We start from the raw sequence: 24879 nt of genomic DNA on the forward strand, positions 1-24879 counted from the left end.
ATTATAGTACTTTACACATAGAACGGGCACTTACTGAATACATTTTTTAAAAACCTAGACTATAAATTTTCTGCAAACATAAAAGGACTATTTGACAAAAAGTGCATCATTTGATTTTGCCTCTCGAATCAATGACAGAAGGTATAGAATTAACGTATCAACACAATCTTAAAATAATTTTACAATATCATTCTCCTTAAAGTGTCACAAACCAAAATTATTACAATTGTAAACATTTCAGGAAAAAATGATCTACACAAACATATTCTGAATCCAGAAATTGTGAGGCTTCAGTTTTACTATAATGCTAAGCGTTCTTCCCCTTAAACATTTTACTTGCTTTCATAAACTACCAAAAAAAGAATAGTTAACTAACAACTCAAGAGTCTGAAGGCTCATTTGTTATATGCTTAAATAAAAATCAATTTGTAAGCATACAATTATCTAAATAAACTGTAATTTTATACCTAATATATCAAACATGGTAAGTAAATATGCAAGTCTGATAGGAACCAGTCTGCCACACATTCTATATTAAAACGAGGCAAGAAATTCACAAGACGGTTACAACAAGTGCTCCAGTCAGAACTTACCTTATACAGGTCTGGACATACACAATGTGTTGCTTAAATTTTCAGTTTTATTTTATTGCACTTCATGGGGAAACTTACATGTGGGCTGCGAATCCTAAACCTGACTTTATTTCCTGGCTGGTTTTGTGCCTCAATTTCCTATAATTTGAAATAATGGCATCTAACTTGTCAAAATAACTTAACTCGAAATCAGGTAACGCCCACAGAGTTCAAGACCAGCCGGCCAACATGTTGAAACCCCGTCTCTACTAAAAATACAAAAAATTAGCTGGGCATGGTGGCTGGCACCTGCAATCCCAGCTATTCCGGAGGCTGAGGCAGGAGAATCGCTTGAACCCAGGAGGCAGAGGTTGCAGTGAGCCGAGGTTGCACCATTGCACTCCCGCCTGGGAAATAAGAGCAAAATTCCATCTCAAAAAAAAAAAAAAAAAAAAAAAAGTGTTGTAGTTGCTCAATAAATGGTAACTGCTGAAACTGCTATTACAGTAGTAGCATTAAAGTAGATACAGGGATTTCCATGTAGTCTGATGTAATGGCTATTTTCAGTGTTTTCCAATCATCTGCTTATCTTCCCTTAGGGAAAAAAAAAAGTATGTTTCTTCTTTGAAGCTGTTCTTTAGGCACAGGTGTCCTGCCCACTGCCCCACCCTCTAGTCTCTTAAGGGGATCAGCTGCCCTATTTCTCTCTGCAAACATTTCCCACACCTAAGCTAGGTGGCTGAAGCACCGGCACTGGCATAAGAACCAGTGATGAACAAGAAAGAAAGATGGAGTCCAAACAGGGGACAGAGAAATAACAAAAAGGAGACTGGCTGACAATTCAGACAGAATACAATGCTGCCCTTTCCCTTCTTAAGAGATACTACAGAAGTCTACTTGGCTAGCCTCAGTAAGAGTACTATGAAGTGTGTTAAATACAACAGGGGTGAACATGGAAGCCCCACAGCTCAGTTTCACATAAAGAGGTATGTACAGTTTAGAGATTAACATAAGCATCTCCAGGTATAGGAGAGTTTACAGCAAAAGACATACAGGCAGGAAAACTGCTACATTAGTCCAACTCAGCCATTTACCACAAATTAAGAGTGCCTCTCATTCTTACCATTGCCCATGGTTAAGCATTTTAAAAATGATAAGTCAAAAGGGATCCCTCTCTGCAAGCGAAAAACCTAGTTTTTAGAAGCAAGTACTTTCTGTTCATCCTTGCCCATAACTGTCTTCTTATTTGGTTTCATATTTTGATTTATACCTTTACCAGAAACCAGGGAAGTCCCTGTATCCTCTCTGGCAGATGATAAAGATACATAGTCTTACATCCTCTAAGCAATATACTGACTCAAGAGTATGAGCCGTGGAGACAAACCATCCTTTACAGATTTACCTTTCTCTCATGGGGCCTCAGTATTCTCATTTATATGATAATTTTCTCTTGATAAAAGGTTTAATGAAGTATAATTTTTTTAAATTACCAAATAAAAGAATGTATTAGAAATGGGTATGTGTCTATAACTACTTACTATCATAACTTATAATTTATAGCAAAGGTAGGGCAGATAAAATTTACTATTTTGATTAACATCTGTAAGAAAAATAACATTTTACTGAATAGTTACTGCGTAGCTGGCATTTTGCTTAACATGCCACATATATCATCTCCTTTAATACTCACAATAACCTGAAATATATTATCCTCATTTTGTAATTGAATAAATTAAGTCTCAAAAAGATTGGGGAAATTGCCTAAAGTCACAAGCTAGTAAGTGGTAAACCCATATTTCATATCCAAAACTATCTGACCCAAAGGACAGTTTTCCTAACTTCTGCATAGTTTGTCTGATAGACAGAAGCAAAACAACGAAGCTGCCTGCAGAAGAAAGTTAAGTAATCTTAAACAAACATAATCCCTCCCAGTTCCTAAAGGACTGAATCATATTTGACAACTCAATACTCAAATTGGTCTGTATTTGCCAAATACAAGTCCTAGTTACATGGAAACTTTCTTCTTTGTGCTCTACTAGAGTTAATTAAAAAGCTAGATCAGAAAACTCTTACCTGTGTTGCCATCTCCACTCTCCATAGATGGTTTACTGGTTTCTGACGGATTGTTCATTCTTGAGTCTGCAATAAATCAGAGGAGAATAAGGTTTTTAAAAAACTGGGGATGGAGATGGGATTGAGGAGGCAGAACTGTGGCAGAGAAAAGGGTTAACTAATGTTATAGTCATATAGTTTAAGAAGACCCAGTGTATACATGTCTGGCTAAAATACTAGAAATTATAATAAAAGGTTATCTGGAAGAAATTCAAAATTCCCCAGACCCTGAAGGGATTCACAAATAAACTGTCTTTTTAAATAATTTTAAGATTCTTTAAAGAAAGACAGCAGAACTGTAACCTGAAGAAAATTAGAAAGCCTGATATGTAAAAGGAATAAATGCTTTTAACATGAAGTAAAACTGGAAAGGGGGGAAGCACCTCACAAAATAAAATGTTATTCCCAAATAAAGTATCTTTTTCTATATGCAATGATATTCATTCATTATAACCAAAACAACCCACTGGTAATCTTGATAAAAGATGGGACAGTAACTCAACCTATGAACTAAAAGAAAACACGTCTAAGGTAAATTATCTCCAAATTTACTCCCCTCCCCAACCAAACTAAACAAGTCAAAGTGAGAACATATTAAATTCATACCTCAACTATAAACCAGCACAAGAAGTTGTACCATAAGGCATAACAGATATAGCTAATAATTTCAAAACTGCATTACAACCACACCCACTTAAAGTAATACTACCTCAATATCCTAAATGAAACTGCTAATTTGAGTTTATCATTTCTGGGTTATCTACTTAATGAAGGTTTATTTCCACAGTAAAATGTTTTCATCAAGCAATATTAGGTATCCCAGAAAATACATTAAGAGAAGGGACAAGAACTCTGCTTTTCTTCTAAGTCTTTGAAAGGGTAAGAAAGGGAATATACATAAATATATCTCTTATTCTACTACTGTAAACTCAAACTTAGAATATTTATGATCAAACAAGTTTACTGTCAAATAAGTTCTGCCTTTACCCACATTAACTTATTTAGTGGTTAAATAAGTTAAGAACCATTTAACTTTAGTTATTAACAGAGAACAAATATTTAAACTATACTGTGTTTTTGACCAAAGAGCACATTTTGTCATCTGCTTAAACATCTAACTAGAAAATCAAAACAATCACTAGACAGAATTCTCAACCATGTTCTTTACAGTCGAATTATCCCCATGCATAACAGATGAGAAAAAAAATCAGGAGTCTTTCTTTTATAAGTTTCATTTCCAACAAGAAGATGTGTAATAGCTTTTCCAATACAGTAAAAGTTTCTGTAACTGACGCTTGTCTTATGGGCTTAGGCAGTTCTGTCATAACTTTGGTTTGGTCTTCTAATGTTCAAAGGGTTAAAATTCATATGTTTGTGGTCATAAATGAGGGCAGTTCTACAACTTCCTTCTTCTCACTGTCCAGAGAAATTTAAATATCATCTGAAAGCATACTAAGGTTTGAAAGGAACAGGTGTACAACTTAGTGAAAAATCAGCTTTCTGAATGACAACCAAAATTTCATGAAAGTCAACAGAGATCACAACAAATGTAATAGAATATACCATTAGCATACATACTGCTCCATGCTTCCTTTAAACGAATTTTAAAGGAAAGTGGAAAAAATGATCAATCAGTTAACATTCATAAAAAGAGTAAGTTTTCTCACATATGTGGGCACCGCAGAAATAAGCATAATTCTTAACAAGTCATGAGCCTGACTTTGTACAATTCATATTCTAATTTTCCCATCTATAAAGACTATGTCACAGGTATTTTAAGTGAATCATCTCAGATTCTTCTACTGAACTGTCAAGAGCTTCAAAAGCATTTAACAAAATTATCTCACATACACACAAAAATAAAACATTACTTCACATACACACAAAAATAAAATTGCACAATGGGAAGACTGTTTAAATAATACTATTAACTGAAAGTAAGAGATGTAATTTCTAATTCTAAAATGATGTGTTAAAAATATTCCAAAAAGGTATTTTTCTTTCCTTTTTTTGAATTGTTAACTAAGTAAATGTCAAAGAGTAAATACAAGATTGAATTCCTGACATAAATTTGTTGTTTCTGTCATTCACTCTTTACATAGTGGCTTTTACTGTGCTGGGCAGATACTGCTACCCTGGGTTTAGGCCATGCCTTATGCATAAGAATTCAAACGTTTTCAGAAGTATCATTTTACTTTATCTTTGGCAACTATGAAGGTGACAGGAGCAGCTTTAATTTTCAAGTGCAGAAAATGACAATATAGGAAAAAAGTCATTTGCAAAAGTTTTAAATGTAAGATATCCAAGTCCTGGAGTTCATATCATTTAACTTTCCAGGTGACTAGAGTAATTAAAAAAAGTCTCAATAATTCTGCATATAAACAGACATAACTCCACACAAAATATGACCACCATTAGCCACCATATATCTAAAAATCAAAGTGCCTTGATTTATTTGAAATCTTCATCACCAAAGATGGTTTTAACAAATTTAAGCTGGACATCTTCCACTCCAAAAGGCTTGCTGTTCTACAGAGAAAACTCTAAAAAGGTTTTCCAACATTTAAAGTTGTAGTTATCTAGAGTATATAGTTGATTTTTAAAAAATTAAAAAGAGGACTAATCCTAGCAAAAATTTGAAAAGTTAATAGTTTCTAAAATCTGGAAATCGATCAACAGATCTGTTGCAGCAACCAGTACAATTACCCTCTTTATTAACATTTATAAAAACTATTCTGCATTGTGACTCAACCTTATTTTTCACTGAGCATTTTGGTTTTTGTATAAGACGTTCTCATTAGGTATGAAAAACATTTTTATTAATATGTATATATTATCTATGTACAGTTCTATGCCTTGTTTCAGATTTAAGATGTTTTTATAACTACATGAAATGTTCTCAATAGGAATTTCCAAAAAGCAAAAATATTCATTCGAGCTGAACTCTAAATTAACTGTATTTACTAACGATACCCTCTGAATCAGAAGAGCTAGTCACAGGGAGGGACCTACTGCAAATTCAAGTAAGCTTGTGCTTTGCAAATGCTTTCCTCCTTCCCTGCTCAGTCCAACTCTCCCCCTCCCCCGCCACAGGCTGCATATGCGATTAAGCATTTATGCATAGTCAACCCGACACACTCTATTTCCATATTAAAGCTTCTAAGAAAAGAACTGTGCTGGTACCCACCTAGAACATAGTCACTGCAGTCCAGCATTGCTGTGAAATCTTCTAGAGGAGCAGAGAGTCCAAACAAGGAAGAAACAGGTAGCAGTTTGGGGTGGGGAAAGAAGGTACTACTATTTCTAACAAATCTACAGTATGTTCTTAAGAGAAAAGAGGGGGGTTGCGTAGGGTGGAAAGTGGATTAAGGGGAAAAGCAAAATACAACTTCTGTTACACCATAGCAATCTTCAACTGAATAAGGAAACTTCAGTTGCTCAGAGGAGTTTTAGTCTCTCCTACCAGCTAGGACTGACATTGTCAAGGCAACTGAAGCATGAAAAAGTTCCTCTTTTTGTAATAAAATAGAAACAAAGATTGCAGCTGGCAGTTTCCATAATGAAGCTTAATCAGTATGCGCGTGATTAGGGCCTTATGCAAATCTCTCCTCGTTAGCACAGCAGCCAGCACTTTGAAGTCCATGAACAATTCATTTACAGAATATACTGAAAGCACTCCCTGCATAATTTAAATCGTTGCATAAATATTTATCAGGCTATTTGCATATTAATTGGCAGTGCATGAAGGGAAAAATTATCTCCTGAGTGCCAGCATAATAATTAGGAGGATAAAATGAGACTTCTTCCAATGGCCTGGCTTCTTGGACCTAACTGGAGATAGTACCAAGGGAGAAGGGAGGTACAGGAGACAGAGTTCTGTTAAAATGCCACTGAAATGACACGTACAAATTAGAAACAACCCTACAGACTTAAGCACCTTTAATCTTATTCCTGCTGGCAACAATGACTTCAGTAATAAGAGGATTTGCAAAAAGCTTTCTACACAATCCAAATAATCCCAAGGAAACAATTAGCAAGGTAGAAGCAGAACACAAGGCTGTCAAGATGGTGCTAGTCTACTGATAGGGAATTTTCCAATTCTTAACACACTTCCGTCAAGAGAAAGTCCCACTTTAAAACGAGGCAACAGTAAACCCAGAAGCGGTGCAAGGTGTATAAAGTATCTTAAAGAGTATAGAAATTCATTATCTACAAATCTTTTTATACTACCAAATTAACAGAATAGATTAGTTGAATGCTACATATTATGCAGTATCCTTCCCCCATGAAAATAAATCTCAAGTAGAAAGAAGACAGTTTGTTACTTAGAATCTCTATTGTCAAAGGGTGGGCCATGTAAATGGTGGAATTACTTGGTATTCTCAAGTATATTTCACTTAATGAACATACATACATATATATAATCCTTACTAAACTATATGTTTATTCAATTTAAAGTATATTTACAAGGTAAGTCATCAACCCAAAATTTTTCAGGCATTACAATGACAACAGCCTAATCATCACAGACAATTCAGGAGATTTACAAAATCTCCATGGAGTAATAAGCATTATTACCCCTTTCTTTCCTTATATATTATTAAAGTAAGGAAACTGAGGCACAGAGAACTAAAACACTTTATCCAATGTCACACTAGTAATTCGGAATCAGGATTTAAAACTAGAATTTTCTGATATCAGAATCTGTGCTCTTGGCTATTCCTATGCATTATGGATGAGTTAAACACGTAGGGAATTGCTGAGAGGTGGTAAAGCAGCAGACTGAATGGTTTGTTTTCAGTGTAGTGAAGAAACCAGTAAACGGCAGCAAAGACATTGTGTTTAAAAGTCACTTTTAACTTATGTGTGTACAGATACACATAAGAGTGCACTAGATTTGAGGAGAGTTCTGAAAGGTGTCAGCCCATTAATAACTGTTTTTATTTAGAACTAGTCTTCAAGAATATCAAATGCCTGATTTCTAAAATATGTATGCACCTTTTCCCAACATTAAGGTTGAAATTAAACTCAACATGCATATGAGGAAATGAAAGACAGATTTTAACAAGGGGCCTTTAAAAAGATTCCCTTGCAAGTCAGTAGAGGACCAAAAACCTTAAACTTTTGGATCAGCACTCTGCATTACCAGTTTTTCTGTTTTACTGAATCACAAAATGCTTATGAGGAGAGACTTTGGGGGAGAAACTTAACACAGCCATTTAGTACCTGTAATACCTGTTTAAGTTCCTTCCTTCTTCGAGCCTTAATTTTATCACCTATAAAATGATGATATCCCTTTCATGAGGTTATTGTGAGATAAATGCTTTCATGCTTCTCAGACAAGAGCATGGACTGGAGGAATGTGATGCAGCTGTGCCAGGGCAGACATCAAGTCACTGGATAAACATGTCCATCTTTTGAAAGCATCAATCTTATTTAATATTTCACACCACTTTGTATTAAAATAAGAATACATTATAGAAGAAAACACAAATTTCAAATGAGTTTTTAAGGTAGAATATGTTGGATTATACAAATTCTCCTTGGTGAGAAAAGATGAAAAGCAATGATGAATGTGACTAGATTACGGTAGATATCAATAAATGTTTATTTCCCTCCTCTTCCGCCTTTACGGAATTTAAAATTTATTATTTGCATTTATTATGGGATATTTCTGCAACTTACCATCTGCCCTTTTCTACTTTATGTAATAACATCTCTAAACTACCTTTCTACTGTGAGTGCGGTCTTTCATATATTAGCTAAGGATGACTTGCAGCCAGACAATCATTGCTGACAAAGGAGTGTGTCTGTACCCAACAGGAGCAGCACCTTCCTAGTGAAAGAGCCTCCCCCTCAGGCTAAGGGAGTCCCACAAGACCTGTAGCAGGGAGGCTATAGTTTACCAGCCCACACAGGCTACTATCTAGAGTGGGACCCCCCGCTTCCCCTCTACTGCAAAGCTCACCCGGAAAAAAAAGCTCACTTTGCTACAGTGGGAAGGAAAGGCAAGAAAAGTCCCTTTCTACCACCCTTGACCTAGGTACCCTACTAATTTTAGAGGGGAAGTTTAAACACCAGGAGTTTGTCCAAGCCTCTACAGATGGATTGGGAGAGGGACTGTCACCATCTCTTGCCTATACTCCCCAACCATGGCACATTTATGTCCAAAAGAAGAAAATAACAGCTTTTCCCACAAAGTTCAAATGTCCATTTCACTTGGTCATCTGTCTGAAATAATAGCAAAGAATCAATTAGACTAAAACTTAACCTAGAAAGAACACCCTTTGTACAAAGGAAAATCATTTTTGAGAGGTTTGTGGGATTGTCAGTCATTCACACTTGAGCATGAATTAATCCAATCCCACTGCTTTCATTTAACACCTAGTTGAGGAGTTGATTAGTAAGGCAATGGTTGTTTCTACTAGAGAAGAGGTCAATAAATGATAAAATAACTGATGTTTAGAGGACCTGGATTGGGGGTGGGGTCATGTGGGCAAAGGGTTCATAGAAGGTAGTAATAATAGGAAATAGTAGTAACATATGGAAGTATAAAAAGGAGCTGAAAGGGCAAATTCAAACTCATGTATTTCACAATTACGCCTAAAATGTAACCTTTTTTTTTTTTTCTAAAAGAGGGGACAAACGCTCTTCCAGGACCCAGAATTCACGGTTAACACTACTAGTTTTTGTTTTTGTTTTTGTTTTTTTTGAGATGCAGTTTGCTCTTTTGCCCATGCTGGAGTGCAGTGGCACAATCTCAGCTTGCTGCAACCTCTGCCTTCTGGTTTCAAGCGATTCTCCTGCCTCAGTCTCCCAAGTAGCTGGGATTACAGGCGCCTGCCACCATGTCAGGCTAATTTTTGTATTTTTAGTAGAGACGGGTTTCACCATGTTGGCCAGGCTGGTCTCGAACTCCTGACCTCGTGATTCGCCCACCTTGGCCTCCCAAAGTGCTGGGATTACAGGCGTGAGCCACCATGCCCAGCCGACACTACTAGTATTAAAATATTTTTATATTCATGATCTTATGGGCCAGTGTAGGTATCATTAGAAATGAAATTGAGGGCAATGACAAATCATAAACTAGTGTTTTAAAACACACCTTTTATGTGAGAGTGAACTGAGATCGGCCTATATTCTACCTTACTAAATCATTAACATCCAGCCTGGTCATGTTCTATATGAATAGCCATTTGTACCCTCTATTCTGTACTGACTATATAACTAGTTGAACAAGCAGAAATGTCTGACTCAACAATTATTGCCTGTTACCTCCTTTCTATATCATGGGGGGTGTCTGCATCTTTTAGCGTCACTGGTTTCACCCCAGCCAATCTCAACAGTACACCAATATCCTTTCCAACCTTCATCTCTTTTCCAATCTACCAATAATTTAGTGTCCTATTAACTTACTTACAGAAAACACTTAATGATATTTCAATTCTCTGTAATAAAAATACTTAGTACCTCAAGCATTATCAATAATTATTTACAAAAAAAGTCCAACAAACCCATCACACACATACAAACTAAAATAATTTTACTAATGCCCACCAAATATGAAACAACATTCCAGGACTTGAAAATTTGAGACTCAGAATCAAGTGATAGGTATTGGCACTGCCACCATTCTTGTCAACTACATCACAGACTATGTAAATGATACCCTCTAAGGTTGCATTATGGGGCTCTCAGTGTCTCCTCCCCCCACAAAAAATCTTTTAGAATAACTTAACGGAATGTCTATCATTTACTAAAAATCTAGATGGGCAGATACCATGAAAGAAATGTACTTTATCAACGTGGCTATTAAGCACTGCCAAATAACAAGCAATCTGAAGGATAATCTTACTTGATAAAAAGTAAACTGAGGCCTAGTTAATGACCCTTAGGGTCACATAGCTACTAAACAGAGAGCCGAGGTATGGTGGGGGTTGGGGACTCAGGCACAATATGGAGGGCATGAGAGGAAGACAAGTAAAAGAAAATATGTAAAAATTCTTATCCCATGAGACTGAGATCAGTAGTTGGTTGGCTGAACAAAATGGTCAACCTAAGTATCATAAACACAAGTACATAATGATTGTATTTTAACCCAAAGCATATAAATACACATTCATTCACCAATTTTTTTGGGCCAAAGCCTTTTGAGTTTGGATAAAAAACTCAAAAGATTTTTACGTTTTTCACTGAAAGTCACATTTTACATTGTACATATATGTATAGACTAAATACTAAAAACTCAAGAAAAGTTCCATAGAACAATGCTTCTTTCCAGGTATAAATGTATTGCGATGTGTTCTAAAATATTTCTTTAAAAAAATTGTTGACTTCAACCTATTAAATTGACTTCATGTCTCATAGATTAAAAAACACTGCTTTAAAAGTGGGGCAAGAATTATATGACACATGAGGCAATCTGAGTCCATAATGCTTTTCTATTTTTTTAGAATAATTTATCCCTACTATTTTATAGCTCTCTTGCACACATCTAATTCAGTATTTTTTAGTAATTACCCTTTATCAAATCTTTCCAAAGCATTTAACTTAATTTTCACAGAAACATCATCTTTCTTTTTCTATTCTTTTCCTTGGTTTATATAGTTATTTAAGTTGTGTAATTAGGCTGGGTGTGGTGACTAATGCCTGTAATCCCAACACTTTGGGAGTCCTAGGTAGGTGGATCACCTGAGCTCTGGAGTTCGAGATTAGCCTGGCCAACATGGTGAAACCCTATCTCTACTAAAAATGCAAAAATTAGCTAGGCGTGATGGCATGCGCCTATAGTCCCAACTACTCAGTAGGCTGAGGCATGAGAATTGCTTGAACCCAGGAGGCGGAGGTTGCATTGAGCTGAGATCGCGTGACTACACTCCTGCCTGGGTGACAGAGAGAAACTCCATCTGTAAATAAAAAAATAAATAAATAGTGTGATTAAAATTAGTACAACTAGCATGAACAGTATTGGGAGCACAAACAAGTAAATGGTTCTTAATAACTTTACAACTCAACTGGTAGACACACCATGGAGTAAGTCTTCAGCATGCTATAGGGAATCAGATAGTGCATCAAACAGGAATGGGCTGTCAGTTAATCTCATCAAGTCATTTAAGTGGTGGCTCACTGAGAAAGCTACTACACCAGAAAGCAGTTTGAAATGACATGTTTCTGGTCTCTTTTAACCTGTGCTACATTACATTTTTACAGCTATATACATAGCTCATCTACTGTTCACTCTAACAATCTGGCATTCTTTAAAACTAAATCTATTACAAAATCCAATCCTGAATTTCTTGGTTGTAAAAGCTTAAATCTTTGTGTAGCTCTATTAAAGTTTTACCATTTCACTAAACTTATCTGTCTAGCCTATCCTACATGATCCTATCTTACCATACTGTTTCTTTACTTCTATAACTGTCTTTCTTTCATTCTAGTTTAAAGTGTTTTGCCAAGTCACTGATTTCAATCATTAATGGATTCCACAAGTATTTACTAAGTGCTTTCAGGCACAGGCATAGGAATTGGGAAGACAAGAACGTGCTGAGGATAGGCCCCCAAATCTGGCTGTAGACAGGCCCCCAAAATGGCCATAAACAAAATCTCTGCAGCACTGTGACATGCTCATGATGGCTACGACGCCCATGCTGAAGGTTGTTGGTTTACCGGAATGACGGCAAGGAACACTTGGCTCACCCAGTGCGGAAAACCGCTTAAGGTGTTCCTGAACCACAAACAATAGTATGAGTGATCTGTGCCTTAAGGACATGTTCCTGCTGCAGATAACCAGCCAGAGCCCATCTCTTTGTTTCCCGTTTTAATCTAAATCTATAAAAACAATGCTTATGACTGGCTTACTGTCAATAAATATGTGGGTAAAGCTTTGTTTGTAGCTCTCAGCTCTGAAGGCTGTCAGCCCTGATTCCCACTCTGCACTCTATATTTCTGTGTGTCTTTAATTCCTCTAGCGCCACTGGGTTAGGGTCTCCACGACCGACCTGGTCTCGGCAAGTAGCGCCCAAACCGGGGCATTTCTGGCTCAGGCCATTCCCTCACCCCTGTACAATGCCTGTCCCCCGCCACAGCCGGTAGTGCTGCAGTAGATTTATGCTGCCCAAAAGCTGTGAGCCTTCTGCCTGGGGAACCCCTGCAAAAAGTGCCAACAGAAGTCTGTCAACCCTTGCCAGCGAGGATGGTAGGATTACTTCTAGGTATGTCTAGTTTAAATTTAAAAGGAGTGCAAGTACGTACAGAAGTCATAGATTCAGATTACAATGGGGAAATTCAAATTGTTATATCTACTTCTGTTCCCTGCAAAGCAGAGCCAGGAGAGTGTATAGCACAGCTCCTGATTGTGTCATATGTGGAAATGGGGAAAAGTGAAACTACACGAACAGGAGGATTTGGAAGCACAAATAAGGCAAAGCAACTTATTGGGTGAATCAAATTACTGATAAATGTCCTACCTGTGAAATAACTATTCAGGGTAAAGAATTTAAAGGTTTGGTAGATACAGGAATGGACATTTCAATCATTTCTCTACAGCACTGGCCGTCCACGTGGCCAATTCAATCTGCTCAATTTAACACAGTTGGAGTTGGTAAAGCCTCTGAAGTATATCAAAGTAGTTATATTTTGCATTGTGAAGGGCCCGATGGACAACCTGGGACTATTCAACCAGTTATAACTTCTGTACCTATAAATTTATTGGGGAGAGATTTATTACAGCAATGGGGAGCACAAGTTCTAATTCCAGAACAATTATATAGCTCTCAAAGTCAACATATGATGCAGGAAATGGGGTATGTCCCTGGTATGGGACTAGGAAAAAATCTGCAAGGTTTGAAGGAACCACTTCAAGTAGAAAGACAAAGTTCCTGCCAAGGTTTAGGGTATCATTTTTGATGGTGGCCATTGTTAAGCTTCCAGAACCTATATGTTTAAAATGGTTAACAGATAAGCCAATTTGGATAGAACAATGGCTGCTAAGTAAAGAGAAACTGGAGGCTTTAGAGGACTTAGTAACTGAACAATTAGAAAAAGGACACATAGCTCCAACATTTTCCTCCAGAATTCTCCAGTCTTTGTTATTAAGAAAAAATCAGGTAAATGGAGAATGTTGACAGATCTTAGGGCCATTAATTCAGTTATACAACCTATGGGGGCATTACAGACAGGATTGCCTTCTCCTGCTATGATTCCAAAAAATTCACCTTTAATAGTCATAGATTTAAAAGACTGTTTCTTTACTATCCCCTCAGCTGAGCAGGACTGTGAACAGTTTGCATTTACAATTCCTGCGGTAACAACCTGCAGCCTGCTAAGTGTTTTTATAGGAAAGTGTTGCCACAAGACATGTTAAACAGTCCAACAATTTGCCAGACTTATGTAGGGCAAGCAATTGAACCTACTCGTAAAAAATTTTCCCAGTGTTACATTATTCATTATATGGATGATATACTTTGTGCTGCCCCCACTCGAGAAATATTACTTCAATGTTATGATCACTTGCAAAATTCGATTTCTCATGCTGGTTTAATTATAGCTCCTGACAAAATTCAGACTACTACTCTTTACCCCTACTTGGGGACCTTAATAAATGACACTACCATTGTGCCACAGAAAGTAACCATACATAGCGATCAATTGAAAACATTAAATGACTTTCAAAAATTACTAGGGGACATTAATTGGACATGACCTGCTCTAGGCATTCCTACCTATGCCATGAGTAATCTATTTTCTATCCTTTGAGGAGATCCTAGTCTCACTAACCCTCAGCAATTAACAAAGGAGGCTGAGGCAGAGTTACAGCTAATTGAGAAGCAAGCATATAAGGCTCAAATAAATAGAATAGATCCAGAGAAGACTCTAGATTTGCTAATTTTTTCAACTCAGCATTCACCTACTGGTGTTATTGTTCACGAGCAACATCTTGTAAAGTGGCTTTTTCTTCCACAAACTAATTCACGGACTTTGACTGCTTATTTGGATCAAATTGCTACTATGCTAGGAAATGGGAGAACGAAGATTGTTAAATTACATGGATATGATCCTGGAAAAATTACTGTCCCTCTTACAAAGGCAGAAATACAACAGGCTTTTACAAATAGTCTTACTTGGCAAACTCACTTAGCTGACTTTGTGGGTATTCTCTATAACCATTTTCCTAAAATGAAAACTGTTTCAATTTTTGAAAATAACTAATTAGATTCTCCCTAAAACAACTAAATTTAAACCAATTGAAGGTGCTGAAAATGTCTTCACAGATGGGTCTAGTAATGGTAAAGCTTCTTATTCTGGCTTGAAAGGTAAAGTTTTCCAGACGCCCTATACTTCAGCTCAAAAAGCAAAACTTGTAGCTGTAATTGAGGTATTGACTGCTTTTGATATGCCTATTAATGTGATTTCTGATTCTTCATATGTGGTTCATTCTACACAGTTAGTTGAAAATGCTCAGCTACGATTCCAAACAGATGAGCAGCTGATGACTTTATTTACCCAACTGCAAACAGCAGTTAGGAGTAGAATGCACCCTATTTACATCAACTCACATTAGGGCTCATATACCTCTTCCAGGACCTTTGACTGCAGGGAATCAAATGGCTGATTGCCTAGTTGCTACTGCAATATCTAATGCCAAACACTTTTACAATTTAACCCATGTTAATGCCTCTGGTCTCAAATGCAGATACAGCATTACCTGGAAAGAACCTAAAGCTATTACCAAGTGATGCCCAACTTGCCAAATGGTGCATTCCTCATCTTTTACAGGAGGAGTTAATCCTCGAGGATTGGAACCTAATTCTCTTTGGCAAATGGATGTCACCACCCATATTCCCTCGTTTGGGAGACTAGCTTATGTGCACGTATGTGTAGATACATTTTCTCACTTTGTCTGGGCTACATGCCAATCAGGAGAGTCTTCTGCTTGTGTTAAATGTCACCTTTTGCAGTGTTTTGCAGTGATGGGCATTCCAGTTTCTATTAAAAGGGACAATGCCCCAGGCTATACTAGCCAAGCTCTAGCTACATTTTTCTCTATATGGAATATTAAACACATTACTGGCATCCCATGTAATTCTCAAGGACAAGCCATAGTGGAAAGAATGAATCTCTAACTGAAACAGCAGTTGCAAAAGCAAAAGGGGGGAAACAGGAACTACGGGACACCACATATGCAACTGAATCTAGCATTATTGACTTTAAATTTTTTGAGCCTGCCTAAAGCCCAGATGTTATCAGCAGCTAAACAGCATCTACAGAAACCAGCTGCAAAGACAGAGGCAAAACAACTGGTTTGGTGGAGAGATCCGACAACAAAAAGTTGGGAAACAGGTAAAATAATAACTTGGGGTAGAAGTTATGCTTGTGTTTCTCCAGGCCAAAACCAGCAGCCTATCTGGATACCATCAAGACACCTGAAACCTTACTATGAGCCAGATACCCAGGAAGAGGTTTTGGGAGGATCCCAAAAACCCCCCGGTTGCAGCCATGTCGAGAATGACGCTGAGGAGGACCTCAACTGTCATGAGCAACACCCGTCAAATACAGCCACCTACCTGGGGACAGATCAAGAAGCTGTCACAGATGATGGAAGAAAACCTGAGGAAAGCAGGACAACCAGTCACAATGAGTAATCTAATGATAGCTATGATAGCGGTGATCACCAATGCCGTGAGTATTCCCTTAGCAAAGGCTGACACAGAGAACAATTATACTTATAGGGCATATTTACCTTTTCTACCACTTCTATGGCCTGTAACTTGGCTGGACCCCCCCAGTGGAGGTATACACTAATGATAGCTCTTGGATGCTCAGTGCTACAGATGTTAGAGGCCCATCTCACTCACATGAGAAAAGAACTGTTATGAATATTTGTTTAGGATTTGAATGTCCGCCTATCTGTTTGAGAAAGGCCACTAGTTGCCTACCCCCTCACTATCAATCTTGGCTGGCAAATAATGCCTGGACGTAATCACTTTATGACACAGTTACACATGCTTTCTGGTTTCAGTATTTACCATAATAAATCTGCTCTTATAATTGAGGCATACGGCCCTCAAAAACAAATTTGTAAACAGGATTGGACCTGGTCAGAAAAAATGAACATACTTGTTTGGGAAGATTGCATTGCAGAACAGGCAGAGGTGCTGAGCAATGATTCCTATGGCATCATTATTGATTGGTCCCCTAAGGGGATGTTTAGCTTGAACTGCACCTCTCAGTCTGCGTGCCACGGCCACACTATGTTCAGCTGGTCTAAACAAAATGGTCAAATGGTAGAAATGGTAAGAAGTATGGCAAGAGTTCCTATTATCTGAAAACATGGCGGTCTAGTGGCACCTCAACCTCAAATGATATGGCCCACTGTAGGAGCTAAACATAAGGATTTGTGGAAACTATTAATGGCTCTTAATAAGATCAAAATTTGGGAAAGAATAAAAAAGCATCTAGAAGGACACTCTACAAACTTGTCTTTGGATATTGCAAAATTAAAAGAACAAATACTTAAAGCATCCCAGGCGCACGTGACCTTAATGCCAGGAACTGGAGTGCTTGAAGGAGCTGCAAATGATTAGCAGCTATTAACCCGTTAAAATGGATAAAAACTCTTGGAGACTCTGTGATTTCAATGATGATCGTGCTTTTAATCTGTGTTGTCTGTGTATAGTCTGCAGATGCAGATCCCGACTGCTGCGAGAAGTAGCTCACTGTGATAAAGCCACCTTTGCTTTTATCATCTTGCAAAAACAAAAAGGGGAGACATGTTGGGAAGAGGCCCCCAAATCTGGCCATAGACAGGCCCCCAAAATGGCCATCAACAAAATCTCTGCAGCACTGTGACATGCTTGTGATGGCTATGATGCCAATGCTGAAGGTTGTTGGTTTATCGGAATGAGGGCAAGTAACACCTGGCCCACCCAGGATGGAAAACTGCTTAAGGCATTCCTGAACCGCAAATAATAGCATGAGCAATCTGTGCCTTAAGGACATGTTCCTGCTGCAGATAACTAGCCAGAGTCCATCTCTTTGTTTCCTGTTTTAGTTAATCTATAATCTATAGAAACAAGGCTTATTACTGGCTTGCTGTCAATAAATATGTGGGTAAAGCTCTGTTCGTGGCTCTCAGCTCTGAAGGCTGTCAGCCCCCTGATTCCCACTCTGCACTCTATATTTCTGTGTGTGTGTCTTTAATTATTCTAGCGCCACTGGGTTAGGGTCTCCACGACTGAGCTGGTCTCGGCAAGGACAAGTTTCAGAAGGCTTGTAACTGAATAATAGAAATATTAAGCAATCACCAAAAGGTGTAATGACAAACTGTGAACATTCCAGGGAGAAAAAGAATAGGTCACTACAGAGTTTTAACACAGGACCATATAGTAATTTGTCTTGACATTGTTGTCTAGTATTAGAGTTCTAGCCAGGCACGGTGGCTCATGCCTCTAATCCCAGCACTTTGAGAGGCAAAGGCAGGAGGATCACCTGAGGTCAGTAGTTCAAGACCAGCCTGGCCAACATGGTGAAACCCCATCTCTACTAAAAATACAAGAATTTAGTCAGGTGTGGTGGTGCACGCCTGTAGTCCCAGCTACTGAGGAGGCTGAGGCACGAGAATTGCTTGAACCCAGGAGGCAGAAGTTGCAGTGAGCCTAGACTGCACCACTGCACTCCAGCCTGGGTGACAGAGTGAGACTCCATCTCAAAAAAATAAAAATAATATTAGAGTTATCCTATTTCAACAAATGTGAGTTCTTCTCTGATTCAATTTCTTAAATCCATGAAAAAATAAGCCTTGTTTTGTTTAAAACCCAGGCAGCTTTGATTATTCCCATCCATTTTTTGAACTGTTCCATTTCATTTCTGATACTGGTAATTTATGTTTTCTCTCTTTATCTGTCACACTCAGGCTTCCAGAATCTGTGTGACACCACAAGGGTAACAAATATCTCAGAGTTCTATATCAGATATAAAATCTAAAGATACATTCCTCCTCATTAAGTTAATTAAAGTATTCTTCAGACTAATCAGATGTTACTAACATTTCTTAATAATAATACAGTGGCAGTCATTCCATAAACATTAACCTCGATCTGTCTAAAATACCCTTCTTTTCCCTGTATTGTTTCGTGAAAAGTCTACCTATCCTATAAAAACTATTCGAAAGCTACGGCCTCAGGTCTTCCCTCATTCTCCTAGTTATCAAGGAACTATTTCTTCTTCTGAAATCCTATAGCAACTATGATATCCCTCTCTTTTGTTTTTGACTTTTTATTTTGAAATTACTAGAAATGCAAAGGAATCTTCAAAGATGGGTCCCATGTACCATTCATTAATTTCTCCACTGGTTACGTCTTATGTAACTACACTATTAAATCCAAACAATTGATCTTGATATAAAGTATGCTTCTATGTCACTTTAATGTCACATGTGCAGGTTCATGTAACTATCATTGCAATCAAGATACAGAACTATTTCATCACAAAGAATTCCGTCCTGCTACCCCATGACAGTCACACCAACTCCTATCCCTCTGGCTATTTCTAATCCCTAACAACCACTAATCTGCTATCCACCTTTATAACTGGTCATTTTGGTAATGTTATACAAATGGAAACATACAGTAACATGACCATTTGAGATTGGCATTTTTTACTTGGCATTATGTATGCCTTTGAGATCCAACAAAGCTTTGGTGTGTATCAATAGTTATTCCTTTTTCTCGTTGAATATTAAGTATTCCATGGTATGGATGTACCACAGTTTGCTTGTTTTTTAATTTCAGGGTTTTTTTTTTTGTTTTTTTTTTTTTTTTAAAGAGATGGGGTATCTCTCTGTTGCCCAGACTGGAGTGCTGTAGTATAATCATAGCTCACTGCAGCCTTGAACTCCTGGGCTCAATCGATCATCTCGCCTCAGCCTCCCAAGTAGCTGGGACTACCAGCATGTCACCACACCTGGCTAATTAAAAAACAAACAAACAAACAAACAAAAAACAATTTTTTTTAGAGACAAGTCCTCACTATGTTGCTCAAGCTGGTCTTGAACTCCTGGTCAAGCGCTATCATCCCACTTCTGTCTCCCAAGTAGCCGGGATTACAGGCATGAGCCACCATGCTCAGCAATGTCCCACTGTTTGTTAGGCATTTACTTATTGAGGGACTTTTTGGCTGTTTCTAAGTTTTAGGTTATTAAAATAAACCTGCTGTAAACATTCGTACATAGGAGGTACAGAGGATGACAAGTCAACACTGGGGAAAAATATTTGCAAAGCACATTTCTGATACAGGACTCATATATAATATGTAAAGCACATCTGTATACATATTTTTATGTGAACATAATTTTTTATTTCTCTGGGATAAATGCACAGAAGTGAGACTGCCAGCTCATAGGGCATATGTATGTATTAGGCCATTCTTACATTGCTATAAAGAAATGCCTGAGGCTGGGTAATGCATAAGAAAAGAGGTTTAATTGGCTCAGGTTCAGCAGGCTGTATAGGCAACATAGCAGCATCTGCTTTTGGGGAGATCTCAGGAGGCTTACAATCATGGTAGAAGGTGAAGGCAGGAGCAGGCATGCCATATGGCAAAAGCAGGAGCAAGAGAGACAGAGATTGGGGAGTGGGGTTGCCATACACTTTAAAATAACCAGATCCCATGAGAACTCACTATCAAGAAGACCGCACCAAGCTATGAGGGATCCACCCTCATAATCTAAACACTTTCCACCAGGCCCCACCTCCGACACTGGGGATTACAATTTGACATGAGATCTGGGTGGGGACAAATATCCAAACTCTATGTGTATTAGGTTTAGGGATTTCGCTGTTGTTTTTTGGAGATAAGGTCTCACTTTTGTCACCCAGGCTGGAGTTCAGTGGTGTGATCACAGCTCACTACAGCCTCAACCTCCTGAGCTCAGGCAATCCTCCCACCTCAGCCTCCTAGGGAGCTGGGACCACAGGTGCACACCACAACGCCCAGCTTATTTTTATTTTTGTAGAGACAGGGTGTCCCTGTGTGGCCCAGGATGGTATGGATCTCCTGGGCTCAAGCCATCCTCCCACCTCAGCCTTCCTAAGTATTGAGATTACAGGCGACAACCACCATGCCTGAACTGTTTCATTTTTTAAGAAATTGTCAGATATTTTTCAGAATACCTGTAACACTTTACATTCCCACAAACAATGTGAGAGATCTGCTTCTCCAAATCTACTAGCATTTGGTATTGTCACTATTTTTTATTTTAGCTGTTCTAGTAGGTGTGCAGTGATAGCTCATGGTGATCTTAATCTGCATTTCCCTAGTGGCTAGTAATACTGAACACCCTTTTATGTGCTTATTTGCCATCCATACAGCCTCTTCAGTGACATGTCTATTTCTTTCTTTTGAAGTTTTCCTTTTTTTTTTTTCCTGAGACTGAGTCTTGCTCTGTTGCCCAGGCTGGAGTGCAGTGGCGCAATCTCAGCTCACTGCAACCTCTGCCTCCTGGGCTCAAGCAATTCTCTGCCTCAGTCTCCCAAGTAGCTGGGATTACAGGTGCATGCCACTATGCCCAGCTAATATTTTTGTATTTTCAGTAGAGACGAGGTTTCACCATCTTGGCCAGGCTGGTCTTGAACTCCTGACCTTGTGATCCACCTGCCTCAGCCTCCCAAAGTTCTGGGATTACAGGTGTTCTAAAAAAATCCAAAAATTTCATTTTCTAATGAATCGTTTCCTTAGGGTTGAATTTTGAAAGTTCTTTATACATTGTAGACAGGAGTCCTTTATTAGATATGTTCTTTGCAAATATTTTCTCCCACTGTGGACCACGTCTTTTCATCCTCTTAACAGAGGTTTGCACATAGCAAAATATTTTAATTTTGATAAGCCAATTCATCAATTTTTTATGGATTGTATGTTTGGTGTCACGTTTAAAAACTGTTCATCAAATCCTGCATCCTGAAGATGTTCTTCTGTTTTGTTTTTTTATGTGAGGTTTAGGTTGAGTTTCTGTTTTGTTTTTTTCTTCAGTCATTTGTCAAAAAGACTGTCCTTACTCCATTGAATTGTTTTTGTACCTTAGTCACAAATAAGTTGGCTATACATCTCTGGGTCAATTTCTGGGTTCAATATTCCGTTCCACTGATCTGTGTTTATCCCTCCACCAATACTCTCAGGCTTGATTCCTGTGGCTATGTAATAAGTCTTGAAATTGGGGTAACTGACTCTTATTTTATTTTTCTTCAAAATTTTTTCAGCTATTTCAATTCCTTTGCATTTCCTATTAATTTTAGAATATTCTTGTTCATGTCTAGAAAAAAAGTCTGTGAGAATTTTGATAGAAATTGCATTAAACCTGTATATCAATTTGGGGAGAACTGATCTTTCCTATGTTAAGCCTTCTAATCCCTGAATATAGTATATATCTCTCCCTTACTCTGTATCTTCCTTGATTTCTCTCATCAGCATTTTGTGGTTCTCAGCATGCACATCCTGTACATGTTTTGTTGGATTTACAACCAAGTATATAGTCATACTTTGTTTAACAATGGGGCTATATTCTAAGAAATGTGTCATTTGGTGGTTTCATCACTGTGTGAACATACTTACAAAAAACTAGATGGTACAGGCTACTATACACCTAGGCTATATGGCATAGCCTATTGCTCCTAGGCTACAAATCTATACAGCATGTTAGTGTGAATACTGTAGGCAATTGTAACACAATGGTATTTGCATTTCTAACAAGTATTTCTAAAACGGTATTTGAATATCTAAACATACATAAACATAGAAAAGATACCGTAAAAATACAGTATAAAAGATTAAAATTAGTATACCTGTATAGGGCACTTACCATGAATGCGACTTGCAGGACTAAAATTGCTATGGGTGAGCCAGTGAAGGAGTTGTGAGTGAATGTGAATGAAGGCCTAAGACATTACTGTACACTAGTGTCAACTAGAGAAAGCCTGTACACTTAGGCTACACTCAATTTATAAAAATATATTTTTCTTTCTTGAATAATAAGTTAACCTTAGCTCACTGTAACTTATTTAATTTATAAACTTTTCATTAAAAAAAAAATTTGACTTTTAGCCAGGTGTGGTGGCTCATGCCTGTAATCCAAGCACTTTGGGAAGCTGAGGCAGGCAGATCACTTGAAGTCAGGAGTTTGAGACCCGCCTGGCCAACAACAAACGAGATGAAACCTCATTTCTACTAAAAATACAAAAATTAGCTGGGCGTGGTGGCACATGCTTGTAATTCCACTACTTGGGATGTTGAGGCAGGAGACCGGGAGGTGGAGGTTGCGGTGAGCTGAGATTGTGCCACTGTACTCCAGCCTAGGCGACAGAGCAAGACTCTGTCTCACCAAAAAAAAAAAAAAAAAAAAATTGGCTGGGCACAGTGGCTCACGCCTGTAATCCCAGCACTTTGGGAGGCCAAGGGGGGCGGATCATAAGGTGAGGAGTTCAAGACCAGCCTGACCAAAATGGTGAAACCCCATCTCTATTTAAAAAATTACAAAAATTAGCCGAGCGTGGTGGCGCATGCCTGTAATTCCAGTTACTCAGGAGGCTGAGGCAGGAGAATCGCTTGAACCCAGGAGGCAGAGGTTGCAGTGAGCCGAGAGTGCGCCAGCCTGGGAAACAGAGTAAGACTCCATCTCCAAAAAAGACACACAAACAAAAAAAAAAATTAGCCACGCTTGGTGTGCAGGGGAATTGCTTGAACCAAGGAGGTGGAGGCTGCAGTGAGCCAAGATTGCACCAATGCACTCCAGCCTAGGCGACAGAGCAAGACTCTGTCTCCAAAAGAATAAATAAATAAATAAATAAATAAATAAATAAATAAACGATTTTTTGTAATAACCCATAGTAGCTTAAAATACAAAGACATTGTATAGCTGCACAAAAAATATTTTCTTTCTTTACATCCTTTCTATGAGCTTTTTCTATTCAAAATTTTTTTTTGTTAAAAACTAAGACTCAAATTAGACTAGGCCTACACAGGGCCAGAATCATCAAGACATCACCAAGCAATAGGAATTTTTCAGTTCCATTATAACCTATGGGATCTCGGTTATATACACTGTCCATCATTGACTGAAACATTGTTATATGGAACATGATTACATTTCTCTTTTGTTTTTAGTCATTCTTTTAGGGTAGGTCTGCTGGAGGTAAATTTTCTTTCTTTTCCTTCACCTAACAATGTCTTGATTTTCCCTTCATTCCTGAAGGATATTTTTTGCTAGATACAGATTTGGGGGAGTCTGAGCTCTCTCTCTACCTGAAAAATATGCCTTGGCCTCCTGGCCTGCATGGTTTCTGCTAAGAAATCCACTATCCCTGGAATTGTTTTTCCCATAGGTAAGGTGTCATTTCTCTCTGTTTTCAAGATTTTTCCTTTGTCTCCAGTTTATATAAAGTTTTATTATAATGTATCTTGGAGATTTTTTTGTTTTGTGAAATTTTTCTGTTTGAAATTTGCTCAGTTTCTTAAATCTATATAGGTATATGTCTTCTACTAAATTTGGGGAGTTTTCAGTCAGTGTTCTGAAAGTACTTTTCAGCCCTACCCTCTTTCTCCTCTCCTCCCAGCATTCAGATGAATTTTTGTTGTAGTCCTAAAGGTCCCTGAGGGTCCATTGATTATTTGTTCTCTTTTCTCTTTCTTGTTCAGATTGGGTAATTTCTATTGTTCCACCTTCCAGTTCACTCTGTCTCCTCCATTCTGTTGTAAGCCTACACAGTGAGTTTTAATCCAGATATTGTAGCTGTCTGTTCTAAAATTTCTATTTAGTTTTTCTTTGTATTTTCTATTTACTGAGGCCTATTTCTTTGCTCAGACTTCACATTTTTTTCATTTGTTTCAAGTGTGTCCATAATTACTCACTGAAGCATTTTTATGACAGCTGCTTTAAAATCCTTGTCAGATAATCCTAACATCTCTGTCATCGTGGTAATTATGTCTATTGATTATTAGGCATTTTATATTAAACATTTTTACGTACATGGACATTTCTGCTTGGTAAACTGTTCCTTTATCACTTTAAAATTATCCTCCTTTATCTACCTCCCTCCTTTTTTTGGCCTCAGAATTTACTGTTATAACAGCTCTTTTGTTTTTATACTATTTGACTGGCATAGCTCCATAGATTCATTAATTATCTTTTCTGTGTCATTTGGTTTTAGGT

The 24879-nt window shown here is 37.9% G+C and overlaps 1 protein-coding gene across 3 annotated transcripts in view; it reads right to left on the reverse strand.

The window, feature by feature from the left end:
- The window catches only part of POU2F1 (POU class 2 homeobox 1), a 208936-nt gene that overhangs the window by 91742 nt on the left and 92315 nt on the right, over positions 1 to 24879 (reverse strand). For 2 of the 3 annotated variants that reach the window (XM_003824595.5, XM_003824597.5), the window contains exon 2: positions 2646 to 2711. In XM_003824595.5, the coding sequence (XP_003824643.1) occupies positions 2646 to 2711 (66 nt within the window). Of the gene's footprint in view, positions 1 to 2645; positions 2712 to 5871; positions 6109 to 24879 lie in introns of those variants that run through there. The other variant, XM_003824596.5, reaches the window with a different exon arrangement.

The sequence above is a fragment of the Pan paniscus genome, chromosome 1 (assembly GCF_029289425.2).
Source record: "Pan paniscus chromosome 1, NHGRI_mPanPan1-v2.0_pri, whole genome shotgun sequence".
In the NCBI taxonomy this organism is placed as follows: Eukaryota; Metazoa; Chordata; class Mammalia; order Primates; family Hominidae; genus Pan; species Pan paniscus.